Source organism: Neocloeon triangulifer, unplaced genomic scaffold (assembly GCF_031216515.1).
Source record: "Neocloeon triangulifer isolate White Clay Creek 2 clone unplaced genomic scaffold, ASM3121651v1 ptg000015l, whole genome shotgun sequence".
Classification (NCBI taxonomy): Eukaryota; Metazoa; Arthropoda; class Insecta; order Ephemeroptera; family Baetidae; genus Neocloeon; species Neocloeon triangulifer.
The window spans coordinates 759,029-779,296 of record NW_026775557.1 but is presented as its reverse complement, the minus strand read 5'-3'; the positions used below and the strand labels follow the sequence as shown (position 1 = coordinate 779,296).

The 20,268-nt window shown below is 35.8% G+C and overlaps 2 protein-coding genes across 5 annotated transcripts in view; one reads left to right on the top strand and one right to left on the bottom strand.

The window, feature by feature from the left end:
• LOC132202687 (collagenase-like) overlaps window positions 1-20,268 on the bottom strand; it is a 90,257-nt gene that overhangs the window by 38,678 nt on the left and 31,311 nt on the right. The window lies entirely within an intron of this gene.
• The window catches only part of LOC132202680 (high affinity cAMP-specific 3',5'-cyclic phosphodiesterase 7A-like), a 61,405-nt gene that overhangs the window by 32,202 nt on the left and 8,935 nt on the right, over window positions 1-20,268 (top strand). For 3 of the 4 annotated variants that reach the window (XM_059629751.1, XM_059629750.1, XM_059629749.1), the window contains exons 2-3: window positions 8,895-9,018; window positions 19,619-19,866. In XM_059629751.1, coding sequence (XP_059485734.1) covers window positions 8,895-9,018; window positions 19,619-19,866 — 372 coding nt within the window. Of the gene's footprint in view, window positions 1-2,786; window positions 2,886-8,894; window positions 9,019-19,618; window positions 19,867-20,268 lie in introns of those variants that run through there. The other variant, XM_059629752.1, reaches the window with a different exon arrangement.

Sequence of the window (20,268 nt, the reverse complement as noted above, 5' to 3'; positions counted from 1 at the left end):
TCCCTCTATTTTCATTTTAAATTTTTCCTCGTTCATTTAACTAACCAGAGAAGTTAAATTTTATTACTTATTGTTAGCATGTTAAGTTTAACAAATTTGTCAAATTTTAATTACAGTACTAAAAAAATGGAGTATTACACGTTTCGCACCCTATTCCTGTGCCCACCCATTAGCTGAATCGGGCGCTTTGCTGGCGAACGACCGCCTTGATTTCTTACTGCACCCATTGAATTTGATTTTTTTTCTCGCGCTTTATCTGGCAACGAGCCATTTGCCATTGCGAATGACGTCACCCTTTGTGCTATTTGTCACCGAAGCAGGCGCTACTTCATCCAGCAGCTGGAGTCTCTTCCTTTCATTAATTTGGAATTGGCAACCCACCGTGGAATTAACGGACTAAAAAAAGATAGAAATGCAAAAGCAATAAAAGTTTCAAAAAAAGGAGAGACAAATCCGTCGGTGCCGATTGGAAACTTTCCCAATTTTCCTTCTCGAAATCCGTAGTATAATTCGGAGGTGCAGAATTCGATTCGGACGTGGAACTTTGCGCGCTGCGGCGGGGTTGCTTTTGCGTATATTCTTGGCTGAACGTTTTATGTAACTCGGGCGCGCGCACGCGGTTCTCGTCCGTCGGTCGCGTTTTTCGTGGTGACTGAGAAAGAGGAGCTTCTTCTCTGCCTGCTCGCCGGCCCACTGACGTCATCAGGCGTAGTTTTTTGGAAGGTCGCGCACCATATTGCCTCTCTCTCTCTTGCTCTGGGCTCCATTATCTTGTGTGTTAGGGATGTGGAAACGAGTCGATTCTGCTCGAAAATTTATAGGAAGTGCTCTAGAGCATTATGCCTCCCTCTGGGGTGCGCCTAATGCCCGCTTCAAACGCCAAGTGCCTGTGAAACAAAATATCGCACCTCTGTAATTAACTTGGCTTAATTGACCCACTTTTTCTTCACGCGATGATTTATTCAAACACTCCCAAATTTATTTATATTTTTTCAACCGCAGCTTAGTTTTCATTAGAGTTGGCAAAGATTGGGGCCGTGAATATTCTCATTGCAAGTGGAGAAATTTAGCCGAACAATAAAAATCCTCCTTTTTGAGATGCTAAATTAAAACAAATAGGGTAGAGTAATTGATATGCCATATTTAATTTAACTTCAACATTTGAAATAATTTTGCTATCTTTGGCAGCATTAATTTTCATAAATTTTTATTTTAAAGTTTATATATTGTTGAAGAAAAGTTTAGTTGACGTTAACAGCACAGCCTAAACCGGAAAAGTTATCCAAGCGATTTTTCAAAACTGACAACTTCCGCCGACATCAAATATTTATCAGAAATAAAGATAATTTACAAAAATAACACTTATATTATTATTAAATACAAATTTCTTAACGGAGGTAATATAAAATTTTAAAAGTAAATTGTTGTTATTGTTCTTTTAATTGTTTTTTTTTATTATCATTATTATGAATTATATTCCTTATGCGGGGCAAAGTTTCCGTGATTTTAACGTAATAAACCACTATTTGCAACAAAACTTGTGCTTTTTTTCAAAAATAAATGTGCTAAAGCGTACAGAATCACTAAATTGAGCACTACTGCAACTTCTTGAGCAGAACAATAAATTTACTATCCAAATCTAAAAGAAACAGATATTAATTTTGATTCAATAAAGTTCGAAATTAGAATTCCTGATGAGATACACAAATTGGAATAATTTAATTTTCCCAAATTGAGCTCTTTTGATTTGTTTCTCCAAATGTCTCAGAGCCGCCCTCCCACAGAGAGGGTCATACGCTGGTCTAGTGGTCTGATTGTGAGTGGCAATTTTATTAATTAATTGAAGCGTGAGCACCCACTGAAATACATAGATAACTCTTGCGGGCGGAACTTTGATGCGCATCAAAGAGAGCCCAAGCCAAGGGCAAAAGCATCTAGAAGTTCCTTCATAGAAACCACTTCTAGCTATCTATCCATCTACATACACGGGACGCTTGGTTAGGTTCGTTGGTGTGACCACAGAGAAACCATGCCAATAATAATCAGAGTTAATTACTTGGACTAATTTTTACAAGTTGTAAAATAAAATATTTAATACTGGTACAATGGAAAAACTTTTGAAACCTCAGCCCGAATTTTTATGAATATTTTTCATATATTATTTATTTATTCGTGCCACATTAATCGCGAGAACTTATAAAAGCCAAGTTGTATTTATAATTATAATTTATTTTAGTTGCTCCAAGCGTAATCCCGGTTCATAAATCGTGACACAATGGGCGAAGATAACAAAATAATGGCAATTTCGGGTGCCGCGTCGGGAAACTTTGCTAATTCTTTAAACTAGAAAAGGCACTCAGAAGCCAAAGAGTCAATATTTGCGGAAGCTAGAATCAATAAAAGTGCAGGCTGGTCGCATGGCAGTGCGCGCGAGCAAAGCCACTTCTTGGCTCGGCGAAACTTTTGCCTTATCAGAGAGTGACACCACATATTGTTTTATGTGTTTGGAGCCAATTAGCCGCGTCTAATCTAGCGCGAATTGGGATTCGATAGGACAGGACAAACACACGCCGTGTTGACGAGTCGATTATTTTGTCAATGTTGGTATTTGTCGAGGCGATTAGGCTGCACCAAGTGCGCGCTCTGCCTTTTAATCCCTCGCCGCGAGTGCAAACAGCTTTGATATAATAAATCCATATGCACACATTCATAAACGCAGAAGCGGCTCCCTCCCACCAAAGCACACATGCATGCATTTACTTCTTTCCACCCGCGACCGGCGAGGCGAACGCACAAAATTTCCTCCGGCACTTTTATCTGCAGCAATGGACTGCGCACCGCCAGTACCGAGAGCAAGAGGCTCTGCCTTGCCGAGGGGTTGCCAGGTTTGTTTGAATTGACATTCAAATAGGCTTTCATTTAAGTGGAAAAGATTTCATTAGACTTTCCTCTTTTAGAGGGATGGATCGAGTTTTGAGAACAAAAATTTGGAAATATATTTTACTTTTAAATATCAGAGCAGCAAAATGCAAACCAAGTACTCTGTCATTATGGACTAGGGATGGGGATAAACTTTCTTACCCTATTTGTTGGAAAGGAACTAAATTGCACAGATGAAGATACAATTTTATATCTTTTCAAATGAAAACTGACGTTATTATAGAATCACCTCAAATAACTCATTCAAATTGCATAATCCTAATAAATCACCTAAAATCTTGCTACCTAATTCAGCGGAGTAAAGTCACCAAACTATGCGCCTATTTTTTCATGATAATGGATAACTATTTCAAGTACAATAATAAGAACTAAAATTTCTGAGACGTTTTTTTAATAAATTAATTGTGAGAACGATTAACATAATTATGACAAAATTCAAAATAGCGCAAAATTGAAGAATTTAAAGGTAAAAAGATTGCAAAAATTCATCCACCTTCTTTATTATTTACAATTAAGAATATAATTACGTAAATTTTACATTAATTTTTTGTATTTATACGAATGTGTTCTCCGCGATTCTTAATATAAATCATTCTTATAAGCACGCTGCAGCAACCAAGCTGCTTTTGCCCCTCATGTCATTTTAGTCTGCGTTACTTTTACAGTGTGTTATGTACACGTGTACGTCGGTTGCAATTTTGCTGCCCTTATCGCAGCCCTTTCATGCACCGCACTCCGCACCTCCGTCCCAGGTGTAAACAAACCAACGCGCTCATATATGTGTGGAACGACTTTTTTCCATATACCAGCGTGTATTATTATTATTCACAGCAAAAAATATATACATATGTATATCTTGTAAGTCGCTCGTCGAGAGTGCACACATTTGCTGGGAGAGCGAGTGAAAAAAAAATGGAACAGAACTCGACTCGCCCCGGATTTAATCAGTGTTGCGGAGCGCGCTTTTATTCCGAAAATGATAATAGGACTGGACGCTTTTGTTTGCATTTCTAGAAGGCAAAACATAAACACAAGCTCTCGCAGTGGAAAAATATAGGTCACTATACTAAACTTGCTGTTGGATTGGCAGCGGAGGAATAAAAGAATGAATTTTTTGAGCTGCCACTGCGAGATGCTGCTATTTATTTTTACCATAACAACAATAATAATGCAAGATGAATGAAAACCACTACATCAAGTTGAATTAGAAGTTAAGCTGTTAAAACTAATTTACAAAATATGTACAGTATAACAATCTGTTTAGGTATTAAATATTTAAAATAAAAAATTATTTATAAATTTGTAAAAATAAAAATACGTTTTATTTTATTCACTTCATTAACATTTAGAGTTTTTTGCTAATTTATTTCATATTTTTTTTTTATACATACATTATAGGGTAATGTTTTTACATTGTTATAAGAAGCCAAATTAATTAATTTTGTAAACAAATGTTTTAAGTAACTCAAATTTATATAAACAATTTGAGCGAATTTTTATCATACAAACTTATTCATCCATAATGAATTATCTTGCTAAAATGTTTCTTCAATGTATTTTTTAGTTTGCAAATTTTTTTCAGACAATTACATGAGTTAAAATAAAAAAAAACATTAAATTTATAGTAATGAACAAGCTATGTAGGTAATTTTCTAAAATATAATACCAACCATCCCCAAATTTCACCATTTTTTTTATTATTATTTTTTTTTTTTAATTTTTGCGGAATTTTCTCCAGTCTCCAAACTTTTGCTATTTCAATCTTGCTGCGACCTCATTCATTACACGCTGAAGCATTTTATTATGTCATCGCAGCCGACTTTTTACCTCAAATGATTTATATCGCGAGGAATTTTGATCGTCCTGCACAAAAGAGAGCCGGCCGGCGTCTGCCCGCCGCCGTTTTGGAAAAACATCTTGCATGACAAAGTCGCTTTTGCCCACCCGAAAGCGTGCATGCGGCCGATCCTGAAGACTCTCTCAGCTGGCGATTGCATAATTTACGGCGTGGTCACGGCGCATAAAAAATATAAAACGCCATTATTTTGAGCACTAGGCAAATAAACGCTCGCGCCCGCCGCACCAACAAAAAGCTCTCGTCCGCCTGTTCAGCTTATTTCTGCACCCGGACTATTAATAAATAATTTAGTATGCAATGGAGCCGCCCGCCCGCAGTGGCAAAACTGCCCGTCCCGCGTTGCCCACCACAAAAATTCGGATCAAGTTGGCTCTCCGGTAAACGTTTTGACGTGGCCTACCACAGAGGGGCCAATTTTGGACTTACCCTTTTTTATTTAAAATTGCTGGTTTAGAGAAAGAAAAGTACTTATTATTAATTAAATTACGTCATTTGTATTAAATTTAGTGCATTTAAGGCTACCCAACCAAATAGGTGGATAATATAATTTATAAAAATTTAATTATTTATTTAAATAAATAATTTTTTCGAGATTTCTATTTTTTAAATCCTTAAATGTAGAAAATTGGGGCCTTTGAATAATATAATTTAGCCTCTGCATTATGCTAAATAATTTAATACAAAGTAATAGGTAATCTGTAAAAATGCTGGATATTTTCTTAACAATGATCTACTTATATTTTCAATTATTTCTTATCATGGTCAAATAATACCAGCCCCAGCCACAAAGGCCTCGTGGTAGGCGCGCAGAGCGACTTTGCGCGGCACTGCCGCGAAGCTTCACGAGTGACGTAACTGGGGAAGGAAAAACCATGCCGCTCCCAGCTGCTCCCATCTAAATGCATTGTTTTGCACTCTTTGCCGCGTTTTTCGGTCAAATATTGTCGATTCAAGGCGGTTTTGAACATAATCTGCAGGTGTCAGACTAGTTCGGAACCTAGGGAAGCTTTGGCAACGAAGAAAAAGCATCTCAAATCAGCTGGAAGCACGAAAAGCCACGAAAATACGGCCAATATCTCCGTGGCGGCGAAGTTGCGGCTCAAAAAAGCAGCGGATAACTCGGATTTTTTACGTTTTGTGAGTCGATATGTGCTTCAGTGCCGGGATGTCAACAAATTAAGTCGTTTCTGATCATATTTGTGCATGTCCGATTGTTTTTTGTGAGAGAAAAGCGGAAACGAGTTTAGCAACCGGACAAGTTGTCCCACGGAATTAACCAATATCTCGCTCTGATTCAATGTTTTAGAATTTTGGCGATTGAAAAGTTTATATTTTTAGAATAATTAAAGCATGAGGAAAATCGCTGTGTTATTTATTTTTTAATCCGAGCAGCCGTTGTCTCGCTATGAGCATAATTACGCGGCGGCCACTGCTTTGTTGCTTCGCTCGGCTCTCTCTCGCTCGAGTCGCCCGACTGCTGCACTCGCGGGTGGAGAGCGGCGCGCTCGATTAATTAGACGTTTGCGCGAATTTTTTTTTTTATTAGTAAGCGTTGAGATAAATCGTTCAAATTTTCAGCATTGGTAGCAAACTAACTGAATTAATTTTTTATTTTTTATTCTTAAAAAAATATTTATCTGGAGCAAAGTTATTAATGTTTCCGCGAGAATTTTGTTCTTTTAATTTTTAAATTAGACAAAAAATTTTAAAAGTACAAACCCTAACAGAAAATTGTAGCTAATTAAATTCTCTACAATTTACTTTGCATTCGTTTTGTTGTCAAAATTTTTTTAATTTACCAACGGGATGACCAAAGTCAAAACATTACTTTTTCTCATTGAAATAAATTTTTTAGATTTTTTCTAAGATAGCCAATCGATTGGAAATTTAATTTTGATTTAAGATCTAAAATTTCATCGCAATATGTTGAGCCGTTTAGAAATAAGAGCGTCTGAACTAAAACCTGCTAATCAGCCTTGACGGCAGTTTTAGGGGGCATCAGTTAGTACTTTGTGATTTCTAAACGGCTCAACATATTGTGATGAAATTTTAGTTCTTAAATCAAAATTAAATTTCCAATCGATTGGCTATCTCAGAAAAAATCTAAAAAATTTATTTCAATGAGAAAAAGTAATGTTTTGACTTTGGTCATCCCGTTGGTAAATTAAAAAAATTTTGACAACAAAACGAATGCAAAGTAAATTGTAGAGAATTTAATTAGCTACAATTTTCTGTTAGGGTTTGTACTTTTAAAATTTTTTGTCTAATTTAAAAATTAAAAGAACAAAATTCTCGCGGAAACATTAATAACTTTGCTCCAGATAAATATTTTTTTAAGAATAAAAAATAAAAAATTAATTCAGTTAGTTTGCTACCAATGCTGAAAATTTGAACGATTTATCTCAACGCTTACTAATAAAAAAAAAAATTCGCGCAAACGTCTAATTAATCGAGCGCGCCGCTCTCCACCCGCGAGTGCAGCAGTCGGGCGACTCGAGCGAGAGAGAGCCGAGCGAAGCAACAAAGCAGTGGCCGCCGCGTAATTATGCTCATAGCGAGACAACGGCTGCTCGGATTAAAAAATAAATAACACAGCGATTTTCCTCATGCTTTAATTATTCTAAAAATATAAACTTTTCAATCGCCAAAATTCTAAAACATTGAATCAGAGCGAGATATTGGTTAATTCCGTGGGACAACTTGTCCGGTTGCTAAACTCGTTTCCGCTTTTCTCTCACAAAAAACAATCGGACATGCACAAATATGATCAGAAACGACTTAATTTGTTGACATCCCGGCACTGAAGCACATATCGACTCACAAAACGTAAAAAATCCGAGTTAGCTGCTTTTTTGAGCCGCAACTTCGCCGTCACGGAGATATTGGCCGTATTTTCGTGGCTTTTCGTGCTTCCAGCTGATTTGAGATGCTTTTTCTTCGTTGCCAAAGCTTCCCTAGGTTCCGAACTAGTCTGACACCTGCAGATTATGTTCAAAACCGCCTTGAATCGACAATATTTGACCGAAAAACGCGGCAAAGAGTGCAAAACAATGCATTTAGATGGGAGCAGCTGGGAGCGGCATGGTTTTTCCTTCCCCAGTTACGTCACTGGGAAAGCAACAGCAGCGCCAGCAAAACTCGCTCTCCCCCACCACGTCTCCTGCTCATGCGTGGCTGGGTCTGAATAATACAATGATAATGATTTACTGAATTTACATTAATAAATTTGGTCTCTAAATTAATGAAATTAATGATCGACTGTCACTACGATTTATTTTATTTCTTACCGATAGTTATAAATAAAAATATGTGGTATATCTATGAAAATTAAATATAATTATATTCCTTACAATTTAAATTAAATAAATATTACAAATGATATTATAAATTTTATTCTAATAATTAAAAACTTTCATAATATTTTATAGTTTTGATGAAAAAATTATCTATAAAAATAAATAAAAAAACATTATTAACACAACAAAATTCATCAGACACTGTCATGTTCAACATGCATACATTTCTTGTTTTGTTTTACGCGCAGTTTTGACAAACAGAATATTATAAAATTAATTTTTTATTTCTTTCTTATTAAAACTGGTTGAAATTTAATATTATTTTTGGTTTTTAGTTCATTATTCAGAACTCATTCGTTACTCATAATTTAAAACAACTTTTGCAGCTGATTTTTTGCTGTCATAAAGAGGAATTTCAGCATTGCAATGCCAATAATAAAACAAGCCCTAATTAATTACAACTAAAATTAACACATAATTGTTTCATTAAGATTCACCCGATCTACTTTCCCTCCACACACGAATTGGAAGCACTTTTTTGGCATTTGTTTTGGAGGGAAAAAGGCTGACCGAGGCCATTCTCCAGTTAATTTGCTCTCACTTAACGAGAATTAAGAGGCGTCCTAATGGCCTAGTGGTGGGGCAGCAGCACGCCCCTGCTGGGCTATAAGGGTGCATGCGACGGGTCAGCCTAACTAGCCCGGCCGCGCTGGCGACCAAGAAGTGTTTACTTTCGCGCCGCGAGATATCGAAAGTAGTGCCTTGTATTTACGCGAGCCGTGTGTGTTTGTGTGTTGCAGAGGCGCTCGAGTGCGGTCCAGAGGGCCTCGTCTGCGTCATCCGGAGTCAGCGATGCCGCGCCGCAAGACGCCTCCTCGCCTCTCGATGATGGAGCAGCTACTTCTCTCTACATTCGCATGATTGGTGAGTGCCAATCACTCTTTAAACACAGCCCGCCGCGACCTTGTCTCGCGGAAATTTGCATCCTCACGTCTCATATCACTTCCTTAAAACTTTTTTAAAAGGTGTTTTTTAGACCATGTCCACAAAAAAGTAAATCACAAAAAAAACGGATGAAATTTTTTGTAATATATCGAACCAAAAAGGAATTAACATTTGATAAAGGACCGTGGATTCATATTTATTACAACATTTTTTAATATGATTGGCAGTTTTATTGGTAATCAATTGATCCAAAATCCAAAGGAAAGCGGCCGCATTGCCATCATAAATAATCGATTTTAACTATCGCGTTAAAGCTTTTCTGCATTATATAGTCTTAATCCTATAATTCAAGTGATTTATGAAGATTATCTTGAAAAATATCTTGAATTGGTCTTAAATTTACCAAGATGTTTGTGCTTTAAAAAGAAAAATTATCGAAGCTAATGTTATCATATCAATCATAAAATTAGCATTATTTTCTAATTTTGAGTGAAGATTGACTAATTATTTTTTGCATTTCTAATATCTTTATGATATTATTTGAATTTTTATCTGTTATTATAGGTTGGTGTCGCCAATTTCATGCATTTATAGATTAAATAAAGAGCATTAATGTGCTCATCACTCAAATTGTGACGGTTTTAGGCTGTATTGCCGTGAGCGAGGCCCTCGTTAAAGGCTTATGAATGAATAATGTGTGGCGAAAAGTCGCGCACGAACAAGAAGCGCCCGTGTAACTGAAAGATGACGCAGGGATAATAACCAATTCAATTATTCATCGCGCGCCACCAGAGTATATGGCAAAATCACGCGAAAGCCGTTTTCCGTATAATCAACAGTTGGGTCATTCAAGTAGTCGTTGCTGCCGGACTATTGTCTTTTATCAACGGCGTTGAGCAATTAAGTCCAAGCTCCTTAGCATTGTTCCCAAGTTAGTCCCGATATGTGGTTCAAAGATTAATAGAGCTGGACAATGGCCCACATAGATTCTCAAAAGCCAATGTTTATGTATTGTTCTAAAATTAATTTATTCAATGAAGTTGAATTAAGAACAAAATGTTAAAAATAAAAAACAATACATAATATTATAATTTATATGCAGGAAAAGGGCTCAATTTTTTTTAATAAACTAGGCTTGCTATGGGTTTTATTAATTCTTACTTAAATTAATTCAATATCTCTTCAAGGAAAAAGAAAAAAAAACCTTTAATGTGTGACTCTCTAATTAATTTTTTTTTTAACAAAACAAGATAATAACCATGTTTTTGGAGCGTAAAATTTAAAAAAAAAACTTAGAGAACCAAAAGGTATACAACTTAATTTAAATAATTTTTTTACTCTTTTTTTATTTTGTAAAAATATATGTAATATATTAACACTTCTTTTTTTACACAATATAAAATTTATTTAAATTTTAACATAATTTATTTTTGTTTTATTATTTAATATTGAACTATTTTCATTAAATATTTTATGTTTTTTTAAGTTCAATGAATAATAAAACAAAATTAATACTATAATCAACAAATAGTATCCTCCAAATCGTTTAATTAAGGCTGTTGTAAGATAACTCGTAGGAATACCATCATTTCCTCTTCCCCCCTCAAGATATTGTTCTTAATTATCAAAATGTTTAAATGAAATTAAAATCATGAATAAATTCGTAAAATGACTTACAAAGCAAATCTGCAAACTTTTGATCAATTTTTTGCAAAGGCAAGTAGCAAAAATCATCTGCTTCCGAAAATATATCGTTGGCGGTGAAACTGGAAAAAAACTCACGTCAGCTCCCAGGGGCCGGTGCTCGGAAAAGCGCCAGCGTGAGTATGTGGAGGAAAGTTGTTTGCTCTGATCAATATCGCGGCTGCGTTACGGAAATAGAATCACAATTACTCAGCCAAACAAGACGATTACCAGGGATTGTTCCTCTCGTCACCAAATATAAAAAACTAAATCGATCGTCCCACTGGCCGGCAGCACATTTTTTGGCGCAATAACTCTGCGTCCGACTCGCAAGGGGACCTGCGGAGGCGCGCGGCAAATACACAAACACACGTCGGAATGCGCTTAATTAAATTCCTGGGCCGACGCAGCCAACAGGTGCGCTGAGCGAATTCTTCGGCCAACAACTCACTCGGGGGATGCCCATTTTTCTCCCCCAGCGTCGTAATTCCCTATTTTTTTTCTAGTTTTATTTCACTTTTATTTCGCAACTCTCTCGTTTCCGACAGCCAGAAATTCCGAGCCCTACCTGTTGAGGATTTAATTCGCGGTTTCACCCACGCACCGCGACACCTTTCGCATTTTTACACCCGACGAGTCAGTTAATGATCAAGAGGTGCGGTTTTGCACGATGAATTGAAAGTCCCATTAAATTAATTAAATTCAAAGTAATTAATCCATTTAAATTGCATTGCAAAGATTGGTAAAAAAGTACGGAATCAGAATTCATGAGGATAAAAAGTGGCTATTTGCAAAAATGCTGGAATATTTAATAATAAATTAATTAAATAATTTGAATGCGCAACACTGTTTATTACTTAATTTAGAGAAATTATTATTGCTATTAATTTTCCTCGTGACTAGCAAGTCACGTTAGAGGAAATTTGCAATGTTCCTTTTGCTAGACGCACTCGCAAATAAATCGCTTTCCCAGAGTGCAATTAAGATGTTTGCTTCAGTGGCTCGGATCGTCGCTCTAATTAGAGAAAAGACTGCTAAATCCGCACCCCTGGCTGCCGCTAATTAGGACGAATTATGCCTTATGTAACATGTTACGCCGGCTTGAACATTGGCTGGAATTAACCGTGCCTGGGGCTTCGAGCTAGCGAGCTGGCCTTCCGTCGCCACCGAGTCGGCAAATGAAACGGAGCGGACGTTTTGCACGTGGGGCTAATTAATTAATTTGCACGAAATTGTGAATTTAGTGCGTCGGGAGCGAAATAGAGATGGCATGCAAGCGAGCGAGCGAGCGACCAACTAACGACACCCAGGCCCAGCAACTAACTGGCTTCACTGACGTGAATGAATTGCTCATGTGGGTGGAATCAATGGATGAATTCATATTCATCAAATGCGAAAATTTTGCCCAATATACAAGCAATTAAACCTTAAATATTTCATTTTTGTATATACATTATCAGATTATCATTAACATAATCAATTGATTACAAATAAACTCGTTTTAAAATTTGCTGCTAATGACGTTAGAGTTCTTAGTTTTTCTTCTTCTCCATTATTGAAATATTTCAACTTTGTTATCACAATTTTCGAATTTTCTGGGTTTTTTTTCCATTGTTGTTAGTTTGGAACGTCTTATGCCCAAAAGTTTTAAAATAAATCCGATAAGTTTTTAAAATTCAACATCATATTTTGCAGCTTTTTTCTCTTAAAAAAAAAAAAAAATTGTTGCAATTGAGGCGCGTTGCAATGAGTAATAACATCGTGGTGACCTCTCGTTAGTCTATAAAGTTAATAATATTTGGTCACCATTGAGAAAATAATTTTAAAATATCACAAATTTATTTGTTGATATCATATTTATAAATTCCTGATTGAACACGTAGATTCTGCTAAATATTATTAATAAACGGCTCCACTATTTTATTTTGATAAAATTGATCATTTAATTCGCAGATCTTTAACAATGAAATCAAATATAGATAATTATCCCTTAATATTGAGAAGTTTTAACCATTTTTTAACAGTTCAAAATTCTTCAGTTTTCGACATTGAGCGAAATCTGCATCAAATTTCCATATTTTCACAATTTGTTCCAGCAAAGGTTAGTCCATTTTCCAGAATCCGTTTGCCAGAGAGCGCGCTTTTCGTTTTGCAAACGCAATTCGCGCTGGGATTTCCGGGAAAACATGCACGGTAGCCGAACAAAGGGCGTGCCCTCTTTGGCCCGATTTTCATGTCAAAGAAAGTGCGCAAAACGAGCGGAAAGGATGAGGAAAATTTGAATATTCGCCGGTCTCTCTCTGTCAGCAGCACCGAAAGATAAAACGCCAAGGTCGGGTTTCGGTTGAGCAGCCACAAAGTAAGTCGGGGGTCAAAGGGGCCTGGTTCCCAGCAGAGGGTCGTTGAATGAATTCGCCTTGCGGGCGGGCGAAGGCAAGGATTTGTCGACGAAACCGAATCCCCACAGCCTGATAAGAGATTATTCCGCTGAAATGAGCAACGGCCTGCCAGAGTTTTATTCCAAGTCGGGTCTTTTGGCCGGGCTGATTTGGTCCGGTGTCCGCAAAGCAGTAAAACTCTCCCGTCGGCTTATTATTACAGAGCTCGGAAAAATAAATCTGCACCCCGTCGACGGACCACTGCAGCTCAGTATACGCGTTAATTAACTCGCGCCGCTCTCGCTCGTCCACCTCTGGCGTGTCACATTTTATCTCTTCCCGCAGAGTTCCACTTCAATTTGAATTAAAAACGGTGTGACGCCCAGTGAGGCTCATTTTCCAACACCAAAATCTTTTTTGCATTTTTTGCCACTGGAAAAGAAACGTTATTATGAAATATTAATATGTATATGTGGAAATTCAGCAGCTAAATAGGTGTAATTTAAGAATGGTTGAGCTCAATTTACATTTTTATGGATTTATGATTATTGATGCCAAAAAATAAAGTCAAAACATGTTTCAAACATTTTTAGCATTCAGCAGATAAGCAAATGTAATAATTTATTTTAATTATATTACCTTAAAAAGAAAAAAAAAGTAAAAATGAAGTCTATCAGATCAGATTCACTTCAATGTCCATTTACTCTTCATAATAAAATTATATATTACGGGAATTGTAGAGTGAATTTCCTGAATGCAGAATTTAGTAAACTTTAATCCAAGAAAGGAACACTTCCCTGACACCTAATTAAATAAAGCTACTTTCTCAAATTCAGGGGTTGTATTGAGGCAAATCTGCCGCACTTCTGGTTAGTTTTAGTCTGACGTGCTGTTTTGCAAAAGTGCAAAGTATAGTTCTTTTTAAATTATTTTCTATAAAAATTAATAAACCAGTGAATAGAATTAAGAGAATAAGGTCGTCGTGTTTAATCATAATTCCAGATTTTTTATTTTTGTGTAATTAATTTAGCAAAAGGTTGTTTTATTTTTGTATAGTAATTTGATTTGTATAAAATAATAATTTTTGTGGTAGAATTTCACGATCGAGGGTTGATTCATGATGATTGAAATTTAAAATCGGCTTTTCCTCAATAAGTTTTGTAAGTTGTATATTTTTTAAGAAAAAAACAATATCCTGCTCCACATATTTCCGCTGCAGCCATAATCCATGAGCTGTCAATAACTTTGAAAAGAATTAGTACAATAATCAATCTTTTAAAAAAATAATTTCCTTCAAATTATCAATTTTTCGTGGAAAATTATTATAAGTTTCATTTTTACGCAAAACAAATCTCAGCACAAAATTTGAAAATTGAATTAAAAAAATTTTAGCATTTTAATGTTTATAATTATTTTGGTCAGATGATTGAAACGTATGTTTTAAGAGTACACTTCTCGTTGGTAATCAAGAGTAAATTTTCTTAAACAATAAGCAAGTCACAAAAGTCACAAAACCCATCCAGTTAAAGCCGATTTTAAATTAAATATATTTTGTAATATTTATATCATTTTTTGTAATATGTAACAAATTAGAAATTATAGTTTAAACGTTTTATCTATTTTTTTTAGCTTTTAACATTTCTTTAATTTTTTATTTAAATTTTAAAATCAAATTAGGTATTTTAACATTAACATTATTAAAACTAGAGATCTTAATAATGAGACCTAAAATTTTTATGAGTGTAATTAATAATTATTTGAAATAATAATCTAGTGGCAAAATAAAGTATGATTTTGAAGAAAAAAATCGATATTTGGGGTACTGTGACTGTCTGAGCGATTAAGAGGTAAAATTAAGTTTGCTGTCAATAAGTCATCACATTATATTGTTTACATTCAATACAATTATTTACCGAGTACCAACGATTTTTAATTTGACATTTACACAGAGAATTTTGAACGTATAATTAATCCTTGTGACTACTTTTGAACAGGAAAAATCTTATTTACTGGGTGAAGACAGGCAGATATGCGAAAGAACAACATTTTGAAAAGAGAGTTTGCGTCAAAGCAAGGCGAGCCTCCTTGGCAAGAGAGTGGACCGAATGCATTAGTGGGGAGGTGCTAAAGCAGCCAGGAAAATAGGGCACCGCTCGGGCTGGAGCGTTTCGGGTGCAGTTGGAGCGAGCGAGGTCGTTGACCTCGGCAGCCGGCGCTGCTCGCGCGACCGATAAAAGTATAAGTTTGGATGCAGCCGAGGCAGAGCTGCAGCGACTCAGCCTGCGCGCACCCACCGCACCACTTTCATCCCCCGTCGTCGCTCCTCCGCTCCATAAATCAATAGAAATTTCGTTTTGTTGCTTGGTGTGTGTGTGCATGTGAGTGTGGCAGCAAATCCCTCCAGCCTTTTCCTCTTTTCCAGGCCGAATTCGCGCGCCCTCGGCTGCATACGAGCAGAAAAAAATGCTCACTTAAACTCTCGAGCAAACATTCGTATGATATTATTATACTCTGCACGCGCACTCTTGCGCTTTTCTGCGTGCCCCTGAACAAAAGTAAATCCGGCCGACAGAGACTCGAGCTGCTTGCTTGTCGAGTGGCTTCGCTGCTGCTCCCCTCCAGTGCCAGTCACTAATTTCCACGCATATTTTAGCCTTAATTTGGCGCAAAAATTCCACCAAGCACCAGCATTTTTAAGTTTTTGGTGAAAGTTTCGGGAAGAGAATTTTTTAATATAAGTAATAAATATTTACATCACTACGTCAAAGGATTATAAAAAAAAAATTGAAAAAAATATTGATTCTATTTTTTGATATTTGCAATAAGTTGGTTTATCTAGCAGCAGCATTTCAGTGTCAACGCCATATAAATTCAAAAATTAATTGAATGCCAATTGACATTATTCTTTAAATCTTCAGACTTTCTTGATGAAACATTCATTTGGAGCGTAAAAAATCCTTTATGTCAGTTTTTAAAGCACAGGAGAATGGAACTTCAATATAAATTTTAGAGTTTCTATTGAGCACTAGTTTTCTGTTGGTGTGGTTTGTACGGGGCTTTTAAATTGTGTGAAAAATATAACAGGTTTATTGGTTGATTTATTGGCAAAAAATTATTTAAACCTTGGATCATCGCATGCAAAGAAAAAGTTATTTTTATCAACAAATAAACGCAAAATATGCTTCAGATAATTGTAATTGGGAAGTTAAATGAAGTATAACATTTTGGCAAAATAAAAGATAAAAAAGTTAGCGCACGTTAGCTACAAGTTTTTGATAAATCTGAATAACTTTTGTCAATATTTAGATTAAATAAATTTAATACTAATTATAATAATGTGTTTTCCTCTGGTTTTGGAATTAAGTAATGAAGCAATCAATCAATACAAGCAAATATCCAGTGGGCCGACATAGTTAGCTACGGTATGGATAACTGGCCAATTAGGCGAAGCCACTCGGGTCCGTTTTGGCGCTGGCAAGTGCGAGAGGACGTATCGATTGCTGTTCGCGCGCGTTAATTAGCCAACACGGCGGCGCCGCGAAGATGCCGAAAATTAAGCGGCCCCTGCATAATGGGCTAAAGATCCTGCCCGCGTGCAAACAGAGGGTGAGTGGTGTGACTGCGTTGGTCGGTCGGTCGGTCCACCCTCGCTTCCGAAGCCGCACAAGGTGGGCACCCGCCAAACACCCTCCCACGCAAAAACGCCATTTCCAACCACACACACCGAGGCAATCATTTTTTTTTTGCAAAAAAGCAATTCTTATTTATTTTCGCTCATCAAAATAAAATAAAGAGGAGTGATGAAAATTTGCAACATTAATATGGATTACAATAAAAAAAAAAATTAATTGAAAATTTTATGCTGAGAACTGAGAAACTGGAACACTTCAAATTATTTTCATGTAATCAGTTTCGTAAAAGATACAAATTTCTGCATTAGGAAGAATTCATAGAAATAATGAAAAAGGCAAACGCTATTCACAGAAAGATGAAATGTTTTTTCTTTAACATTTATAATCATGATCATGAACTAAATAAATGCAAGCTTGAGAAAAAAACTTTTTAATTGCTCTTTGTACATTTAATAATTTTCAAATTTTGTAATTTCTCAAAATTTATAATATTGTAATTATAAAGTAATTTTTTCTCTCTTAATGTAGTTAATGTGAATAAAATGTAATAGCTTTGAATGCATGATTGTTGTATATGGGCAGCAAATGGCTCTGTGATATATCAAGAAACATAATTTGCAACTAAATGAGAATTAAGACCACCCAATAAGCTACGGAGAGTCATTTTTGGTATTATTGATTAATATCATATCATGACAAAGGAGCGTAGTATTATTTTTTATTATATTAAAGATTTTTTTTTAAATAAAGGTCTATATGAAGTATACATATAAATAAGTCAAAATTAAACAAAGTTCATTTAAAAAAAAATTATAAAAAATATATGATATATAGTAAATTTTTAAATTAACTGCAAATAAGAGAATACTGATGATTTTTTTACACAAAATAATTTTTTTTTTTTGTTAATACTAATAAAATAATTTGTATTTTTTTTTTAAAGACTTTGTTGAAATATATGTATTTAAATAATACATATTGGTACAGCTGTTTTTTTTTCCATTCAAAATTTCCCTCAACTGGCTTGTTTTGATGCGTTTTTATTCTGCGAAACATTTTCCGTTTTTTCAATTGCACAATAATTTAATTAATTAAGAAATGCATGAAATTACTTAAAGGTTTTTAAAAACGGTATATCTCAATTTTCTGGAATTGCGCTCGTGTGTCGGAAGAATGTGGAGGTCGATCAGAAATTAGGGTAATGCACTGAGGAAATCACGCTAAAGGTCGGGGGCGGCGAACGTGTTCCGTTCACCGTGAACACCGGCAGCAAAATCGATTCGCGGCAATACCGTGAGCATCTCTTATTAGTGCTGTGCGCGCCCAGCAGCTCCCGAGGGGCCGGCGGTGCGCCTGCATCGCGAGCAGACATGCAACCCGCAGAGCACCTCTGCAAATTGGCCGCCGCTGCCGCCGCCGACGTATGTACCGTGTTAGTTGTTTGTGAGAGGGAACGTGCTCTTTATGTGATGCACCGCCGCTGCTGCTCATTGCCCGAGCCGCCGCGGGCGGCCTGGCTGGCTGGCGAGGGGGCGGCGGCGGGTGGCCTCTCGCCCGTTTTCCTCCCTCATTTGCACCCACTTTTGTTCGCCTCAGCCGCACCGACCGACGCCAAATGACAATGGCGAAAACTTGCTTGTGTGCAGATTTCGAGGAAAATAAAAATATTGATTCGCACTGGAGCGTGCAGCACTTTTGGAAATAATCCGACTTTCGGATCCTGTTCAACAAGAAAGCCTCCGGAATGTAAAAAAATCATTCCTTAATATTAAATGATACTTTGTTACCTAAAAAGTCATGATCATGTAACTCACTAGTTATAAGCTAATAACTATTTTATCTTATTATTTTCCAAAGAATTTATAATTTTTCACTTTTTAATAATAAAGTGTAATGAAGCCACTGCCTTGATTAATTTAATTGGTGCTTAATAAAAAATATTAAAAAAAAAAACGTAGGAGACTGATAGAGACGTAATACTTATAACTAATTAACGTTATTTTTAAATTACAAAATATATTGCGAATTATTTGTTTATCTTATTGGAATGAAATAAGAATTAAACTATTTGAAATGCCACTTCTTCTTATTCATAGGTAAAGTAGGTAATGCTAGTGAATTTATATTAAATAGTAACTTTGTATACTAATATAAATTGTTTGTACATATAAATAATAATTAATAACTGCAGTTTAAAAAAAAAGTTTTGGTAAATTTATTAAAAATATTTAGTTTTAATATTTATATTACTTTTCATTTAAGATATATTTTGTTACATTTTGCATTAACAGATTTAAGCAATATCATCTATAATTGTATCAATTGATTTTGATAAAAATATAAATCTTGAGACGTATATGACTTGAAGCTTATCTATGACACTATTAATTGATGTTTCTTGGGATGCATTGTTCTGTATATATTCCAAATTTAATTGAAATTGTTATATAATCAAACCTCCATCGGCTCCATCCCCTAATTTGGAAATAGCTTGAGCGAAAAAGTAAAGGAAAATAATGAATAATTCATTTGCAAACATCTTTACCGTTTACAAATGTAAGTTCCGCAGAGTGAACTCTTTATTTAATAACTACGTTTGAACTATGCTAAAATCAAAAATTTGAATTAAACATAGGCAAAATAATTATTATTGTCTATTAAAGAGGGAATCACTGCTCATAAATAGAATAATAATTTGCATTTAACTTTAGTTCATAGTGAATACAATGCAATTTGATCAACTCTGAGATAAGAAAATCTATTTTAAAAATTTATATATTTTTTATTAAAAAATCAAAATTTATCTATCGTCTTGATTGATTTTTTTTTTCAATTTTGTATTTAATTGCAAGACGATTAATGTTTTGTCCTTTGTTGGTGTTTCAGCTAGTCCAGGGTCAGCAGAGTCGAGCAGCTGCGGCGGCGGGAGCGCTGGAAGTTCGCCGGCGCGCAGCCTGAGCGACGCTGACTGGCTGCTGCTGGAAGGGTTGGACACGCGGCTGCAACGCACCCTGCACACCGGCCGCTTCCTCACCATGCACAAGAGGCGGCGGAGAAGATTGAACACGCGCTCGGCAGTGCTCGGCGGCGGACAACCCGCCCTCCTCGACGACATCCACCACGGACAAGTACAAGTAAGAGTTTCGCTCGCACACCCCTTTTTTCATTCTGCTGACGAGACAGACCGACTCAACCAAACCTCATTATGCTCTCTAACATGTTCAACTCGGTGACCCAAACATGAAGGGCAAAATTTGTGTTAAAAACTGAATTAATTTAATTTTTGGTTGAACAAAATTTTGTAATTTTTTTTTGTGTGTGTTTTCAATTGTTGCTGAGCAATTTTCATATCAAAAATGATCAAGTTAATAGATTTTTTGAGAGAAAAACATTGCATTGCTGGACAAAAAGGAGCTCAATCCCTTAGTTAAGCTTCCAAAGACCTTTTGAGTAAGCTGCGATTTTTTTTTTACTTTTGGTACGTTTGTTTATTGCCCCAAAACATTTAAATTTTTTAATTTAAAAATAATTTGTAG